Genomic DNA, 7,668 nt, shown 5'->3' on the forward strand with positions numbered 1-7,668 from the left:
ACCAGCCGCTCCTACTCACAATGCTTGACTTTCTCGGCCTCCTCGACTCCAAAATTCTCTGCTCGCAACGTCGTATCCTAGCGCTCTCCCCGCAGATCATCCACTGCTTTCTTGCAGTCCTATTGATTGGAAACAGTCCTGCTGCGGCTCACGGGTCCGGTAAGCAGATCAATTATCATCCGTCACTTGATCAGCCCCTAGAGCATCTAGCTATATCCCGACGCTCAGTTGAGCCTTTGCATGGCGGCCCGGTACCGGTCGACGCGAAACGCGAGATGAGCGAGCTTCGGATGCCGGAGCGCGCCACGGTTCGTCATAGGTTTTCGGCTGAGGCTCGAGATGTCGAGTCACCGATCACAATTGGTTTGGAATTGATCCTTGATATCCGCTTAAGAGATGCTCAACGCGCTAGCTATCTCAATTCCATCTTCCGCGCTACGAATACAAGCTCAATTCTTTCTGAGAATGCAGCTGATGGACTCAGAGCGCCAGTAAAGTCGGGTAACGGTTTGGGGACCGGGGACTACGTCCTGAATGTGCAATTCGGCACTCCGGCAAAGGAACTGATTCTTATCATAGATACCGGCAGCGATATGGTTTGGACTCGATGCCAATCTAGAAGTTGTTTGCGCGGCTCATGTGGATTTCAGAAGCCCCGCGGTTTCAATCCTTCCACTTCCTCGTCCTATGAGCGGGCTAATTGCACTTCACCGCATTGCGAGCACCTCAATTTCGCGAGCAATTACGCAGGGTGTTCGACGTCCGACAGTTGCCAGTATAAGATATCGTATGGCGACAGATCCTTCAGCTCGGGGGACTTGGCGTTGGACACGCTGAGGATCGAGAACAGATCGGTGAAGAGGTTCGCATTCGGATGCAGCTACGACACCCGAGTACATTTTCGTGGAGCGGATGGAATTCTGGGACTCGGGCAAGGTCCCCTATCGTTCGCTTCGCAGACACGGTCGGCCTTCGCTGGCGTTTTCTCTTACTGTCTGCCAAGCATTCTGTCGCCCGATTCTTCAGGATACATGGAATTTGGCTCCGAAAGCTCCATCGGGTCCCTAAAAAATTCCACTCCGATCGTGACAAACAACGTTGTACCTTCGTATTACTTCGTCTGGCTCCGAGCCATCCTCTTAGACGACCAGAAGTTGACTCTGCCGATCCCCGAACGAGCTCCGACCACCAAGATAGCCGGAGGAACGCTCTTCGACACAGGCACTGTCATCACTCGTTTTTCGCCTTCATACTACAAGCTAGTTCGTGACGCTTTCAGGAATGCGACCGCCCTCCTGCCCGTCGTAAGGTCAGGTTCCTCAGATCCCTTGTTCGATACCTGCTTCAAGTCGGCCTCCCTGTCCAATGTCACGATTCCGACGCTCACCTTCCAGCTCCACAACGGAGTAGACTTTAAAGTGCCGGCCAGCAATATGCTCATACCCATTGATAACACTGGCGTCTCTTGCTTTGCTTTTGCGGAGTTCCCCAGTGATCTTACAGTCATTGGTAACTATCAACAACAAGGTTTCCGATTTACCTTCGACATCAGCACAGCCAAACTCGCCATTAAACCAAATTCTTGTTAGACCTTGTGGTCGGGGACGCACACCTTACTAAGGACGTCAAGGTTTCTCTGGTAAGGATTACGCCTGTAAGTGCAAGAACAAAGTGGCGACGAGGGTATGATATTCAGACCGTGGAACATCTTTAATGGCCCCCTTCTACGTGAATTGCTTTGAATTGGCACCAGTCTTTCTCATACACATTCAAGACTATAGGGCATGATAGTTCACCATCATGGACATGGTACCATTCAATAGCCATCCATATGCCAAACGCTACACTAATACATGGATCTTATGTGCCAAAGGGGTTCACCTGCAAATCCGTAACTATATCACATAGGTTAAATGGAGGAGAACTCTAATTCCAAAATTTAATGTACATGGATGCCCATGGGCCAAAAATACGTCTCCTGGAATGAGGATTTTGTTGTCTAGTTAAAAACCATTCTTCATGGCTTGCCATGAGTGTACCTACTACTGCAACCACCCCGGTCAATCACATTGCTCATGCAATCACAGTAAAGATTATCGTGGATAGAAAGAAAAAACATCGTGACTTGGAATTAATCTAATCTGCAAGGTGGACATAATCCCTTGAATGTCTCGATCTATGTCCCTATCTCTTTCTCTGTTAACGAGAGCTTTAGGGGAGGACGATGGGAGGAATGAGGTTCGTTAGATTGGGAAATGTAATCTTGATCGTTGGAGTTTTTATTCAATTGCGATGGAGCGGTTAATAATAACGTTTCCTCAAATCTCACGCTTTCCTCAACTCCTCAACTCTCAAGGTCTGCTCATCCTCTCGAAATCGTCTCCTAATCCTCTCCTCTAGAAATCGTATGCTAATCCTCTTGACATCTTGCCATTCAAATGCTAATGCGAAAGTGCAAGTACCAAATTCAAGAGGTAAGTTTGCTAATCTGTATCCCTTATTGCTTTTCAATACCCCACCGACAATCACAACAACACAAAGCAACTATAGACGCGCTTGATAGACGCGCAAAATAGCAGGCGCATCTATAGGCGTTGCTTGAATAGAGAAATTATGGGCACGTCTAATAGCGCGTCTAATAGCTCATCTATTTGCACGTGTATCAACACGTCTATTAGCGTGTTTACACTGAGAAAATACGGGCTCGTTTAACATTGCGTTTATCAGCGTGTCTATTTGCGCATCTATTTGCATGTCTACACTGAGAATTAGACGTGTATTTAGACGCTAAAAAGAGAATACAGAAAGTGAGATTTTGGTGTACATCATTGCTTTCCAAACATTGCCCATGATTACCAAAGCACATAATTTTAACAAAAACAACAATGCTTTTTTGCAAGCCCATATATACAATAATTATGTGAGGTGAGGAGAATGAGACAATATGCAAAATAGCTTTGCCAATATCAAAGATGGGCTACGGTTCAATCTCATCCTCAATGAGATCAACCCTTGTCAAACTATCTACTTCAAAACCCAAACAAGTGTTTAGATCTACAAATACATTCAACCCACTACTACTTGTGCTACTCATGTGCTCATCGAAATTAGCATCACCAATGGTAGGCTCGTCCTCATGGGTAATGGCCTCAATATCTATATCTCCTATCTCATGATCATCCTCCACAACAAGACAAAGCACCCATAGACGCGCGCACAGACGCGTTTCATGAACTAAATAAAAAACTTACGGGCGCATCTATTTGCGCGTCTATTTGCGCGTCAGGAGACCCGCGTCTATAAGCGCGTCTATATATCAGACTTACGCGCGTATAGACGTGCTCATACACGCGTAAATAGACACGCATATAAACGCTTTGATAGACGCATGTATAGACGCAAATCGAACAGACAGACGCGAATATAAACGCGTTTGTAAACGCACTGATAGACGCGCCTTTTTTTTAAAAAAAATTTTACAGAATACTGTGTATGTTGTGTATGCTATATAGTTACAAGAATCCCATATCCACATTCTGTAATTCAATTCTTACAGCCAACCTCATTTTAATTACAATTCCAAATAAAATATTACAACTCCAAAACGCAATAAAATTGAAAGCTCAAAAAGTGCTTGTATATACATATAGCCATATAGCACGAAGCTAAGCCACGTCATGTGGCTCCAAGTACAAAAAATAAGGAAGCTAAGCCATGTCATGTGGCTTCAAGTACAAAAAATAAGAGGAGTCTATATACAAGAGGCACGAAGCCAAGCCAATGGCTTTAAGTACAAAAAAGAATAGTAGCACTACTTCTACGACTAATCCTCGCTGCCTTCCACGCTCCCTTCTGCGCTCCCTTCTGCACCTTCTTCCTCGTCTTCCTCGTCGTCTTGTGCAGGGGCGCCTTGTAAACAAGGGACAACATATATCAATGTATGAAAAATCAAATCTTTACTTATAATTTTGGCATTATTTAATTACTTTCAAATACCTAGGGGGCCTATCCAGTAGCTCGGGTATACTGCTCCTCAGTAATCAACCCGTCATCATAGAAGTGCCTCCATGTATCTCCTCTGCGATGGTGGCAGTGGTAGGCTGTCTCCACTGGAGTAGGGTATCTACCCACGATCTCAAGCTGCATGACCGCGATACACTTTGTGGAGGGATTAGTACAAAGAAACAACCAACCTCCTAATAAACTACATAAGCAATATAATTTGAGATCGATACTTACAAATTGGGCCTCCCATGATTCAACACCCCCTGCTCCAAAATGCGCGCTCCCATACTCCTCCATCTGGATCCTCCGTGCCTCCACGTGCTGCAGATTGGGCTCCTCCCTCGTTGACTTCATTGCCTTCTTCCACTCACGCTTGGGAAGATCTTTTATTGCTAAGTATCGTAACAATCTTTGACTTCCCCCATTTATCTGTGAACTGGCGATTGGGGGGGTTAGGATACCTAGAGCGAACAGTAGCGAGGGTCTCATCAGCCAACCTCTTTGGGTGGTCTTTATAGTGGATAAAGCAATCTCTGTAATTGTTAGCAATTACAGAGCGCATGAAGGCCATTATATCCTTCCCCCGCGCATCCATCAAGATGCCTCCTGTCTGGGTGATGTCATAATAAATCGTACCATCACCTAGAGGCACGTCTAAATCATCGGAATCATCATCCTCCTCACCGCCACATGGCCCAAAGCACTGCGCCATGCATCCGCCACTGCTCTCTCTGCTACTACGCCTGCCACCCTGTCGTGTCGAGCTCGTACGCTGGCCACTCGTAGCTGGGGACTGCGCGGGACTACGCTGACCACTCGTAGCTGGAGAACCGAGTCTCAACGGCTGGGGAGTACGTCGACGGCTCGCTGAGGCAGGAGGACCTCCTGAAGGCATGGGGGAAGGGGCATAAGACGGGATGGCAGAAGGGACATAAGACGGCATGGGGGAAGGGGCATAAGACGGTACGGGGGAAGGGGCATAAGACGGGGCATAAGACGGTTGTGCGGACTCCGCTAGGGTGATCTCAGGCGGTGTGGGGTGGCTCGGAGTCTGTAGTGCCGACTCCTGGGGAGTGTTAAGGGTACCCGTCATGTACCCGTATAACTCCGCAGGACTAGGAGGGTGCCCTAAAATATTATATAAATCCTTCCGTCATGTACCCGTATAACTCCGCAGGACTAGGAGGGTGCCCTAAAATATTATATAAATCCTTCCATATCGATTCACGCGGATCAGGTGAGCTAGAAGCACTTCCTCCCCACATGTTAAACTGGAAAAAAATAAACAAATCTATTACTTTGGGAGCTGAGAAGAAAGGGGGAAAAAAAAAAAGAGGCTCTGTCAAAGCGCGTCTATAGACCCGTCTAATCTTCGCGTCTATAAACGCGTCTAATAGAGCGTTTAACAGTTCAAGTAAAAGCGCGTCTACCACCGCGTCTAACAGTCCGTCAAAACAGCCGTCTAACAGTGCGTTAAAAAGCGCGTCTACCATCGCGTCTAACAGTCTGTCCAAACATCCGTCTAACAGCGCGTCTAAAAGCGCGTCTAACAGTTCATTTAAAACTCCGTTTAACAAATCGTCTGTTTGAGTGTCTATATACGCGTCTGTGTGTGTCTGTAACAAGCCAGATGTGCATATAGACGCGCCTGTAGACGCGCGTTTAGACGCGCCCTCAGATGCCTCTATACACGCGCTCCGATAGTCGAGAATACTCAAAAGTGGAAAAGGACGTTTCGCCCGACAAAAGAACGTGTCGCTCATACCTAGATGCTGCGTTTCGTGGATGCGAAAAAGTACAAAACTGGAAAGAGCAAGCAAGAACAACTTCAAAAGGACTTACTTGGGAAAAGGTATGGAAGGATCTTTCTTTTCCAAACTTGTTTCTTCTCCTTGTTCGTACTCCTCCTCTTCTTTAGGCTTGGAAGCAAGCTGTGTAGGTACGGTCCCTTTGTCTTGAGTGAAAGCTTGGAACTGTGTATGGGAGGCTCTCTCTTAAGCTTCGAATCTATAGAACTGCTAATAAAGAAGGAAGAAAGCCGCTCGCGAAGTTTAAGTAGTCAAAAGAAAAGCAAAGTGAGCGGCGCGCCGAAAAGCAGGTTTAAAAGTCGCGGGTATAGTCGCGTCTATTAGCGCGTCTATAGTCGCATCTGAATACACAGAGTAAATGCGTATATAGTCGCATCTATTAGTGCATCTACAGGCGCGTTTAAATACATACAGTAGACGGGCATTTAGACACGCAGGTAGACGCGACATTAGACGCGACGATAGACGCAACACAGAGTTTTTAAGTTAAGCATTTGAAGAAGAGCAAATTTGGTGGGTTGTTTGTTTGTAGGATGTCTCCATCTTCAACAAGCAGCTCCAGTGAGGATGAATCCCTCCGTATCCACCATCGCGAAATGTGGTTGGAGCAAAAAATCAAATGTCTGTGTGATCAATGTCGAGGAAACATGTATCGTGCACGCAGGATTACGCTCAATCATATCTCAAAGTATGGAGAATGGGATGTGACCATAAACAGGGTAAGGATTTGTAAGTTAAGGTTGATTGAGATACCTATGGGTGTTCATATGTTTGAGTTATAATGATCCCGTTTTAATTTGATACAGGATGCAGTGCCACACCCGCACATGTTACCCTATGCCCGTCGTGAGGAGGCGAAGCATCGGCGATATGAGGTGGGATCTTCAGGAGGGACCGTTACGGATGCATGGAGTGATGGTGATAGTAGCCCTCCACCATTACCTCATGAAGCCATGGAGGAGGAGGTGTTTGATGATATGGTGCGGGATTTATATGTCCATCAAGGGAGGGATAATAGCATGGAGCAGGATGATCTTTTTACCGCAGCATCGACTCCACTGTTTGAGGGGTGCACATTCTCTGTTCTACGTGCCTCCCTTGAGTTACTAAACTTGCAAACCATGGAGCAATGCAAGTTTGAATGCATTACTCAAGTAAGCTTTAATTTAAGGTTGATTTTGCAAACATGGTGAATTATGCGCGTGGGTCAATTACTCGAATGCTTTTCCTCATTTATGGTCTTCACGTGCAGGCTATTGTGTAAAATGCTTCCAAGGGAGAATAAATTACCGACCTCAAGAGATATGGCAAGGCAACATGTGACCTCTCTTGGAGGATTAGATTACAAGTGCATCCATGCATGTGTCAACGATTGCGTTTCGTTTCGTGGACTACATAAGGATGCAAGAGAGTGTCCTACTTGTGGAGAGGCAAGATATAGAGCAGATCTCAAAACCTTGGACGTGCCTCGTAAGGTATTGCGACATTTTCCCATAATCCCTCGCATCCAACATATGTTCAAGTGCAAATCTATTGCAGAGCTCATGTCATGGCATTCCTCCCATCGATCAACCGATGGCAAGTGGAGAACTCCCGTGGACTCTCCTGCGTGGAAGCATATTGAAGACACATGGCCAAGCTTCAAGGAAGAACCTAGGAGCTTGAGACTTGGATTAGGTATGGACGGTGTGAACCCATTTGGTCTCAAAAGCACGTCTTACAGTGTATGGCCAGTGGTATTGGTGAATTACAATCTTCCACCCTCTATGGCTATTAAGAAAGGACATGTCATGCTGTCCCTTCTAATTCCATGGAAACATAAAGTCAAAAACCCTGATGTTTATTTGGAGCCTTT

The 7,668-nt window shown here is 46.2% G+C and overlaps 1 protein-coding gene across 1 annotated transcript; it reads left to right on the forward strand.

Moving 5' to 3' along the window:
- Nucleotides 1-275: 275 nt before the first annotated feature.
- LOC147882667 (protein ASPARTIC PROTEASE IN GUARD CELL 1-like) lies at nt 276-1,589 on the forward strand. The gene has a single exon (XM_087400470.1). It carries the CDS (start codon nt 276-278, stop codon nt 1,587-1,589), a length of 1,314 nt encoding a protein of 437 aa, XP_087256596.1.
- The last annotated feature ends 6,079 nt before the right edge of the window (nt 1,590-7,668 follow it).

The sequence above is a fragment of the Dipteris shenzhenensis genome, chromosome 29 (assembly GCF_047967505.1).
Source record: "Dipteris shenzhenensis isolate YYH24624 ecotype China chromosome 29, Dip_SZ_1.0, whole genome shotgun sequence".
NCBI lineage: Eukaryota > Viridiplantae > Streptophyta > Polypodiopsida > Gleicheniales > Dipteridaceae > Dipteris > Dipteris shenzhenensis.

What these genes read in the sequence shown, in the direction of transcription:
- LOC147882667 (XM_087400470.1), top strand. Translation starts at nt 276, where the DNA reads ATGAGCGAGCTTCGGATGCCGGAGCGCGCCACGGTTCGTCATAGGTTT.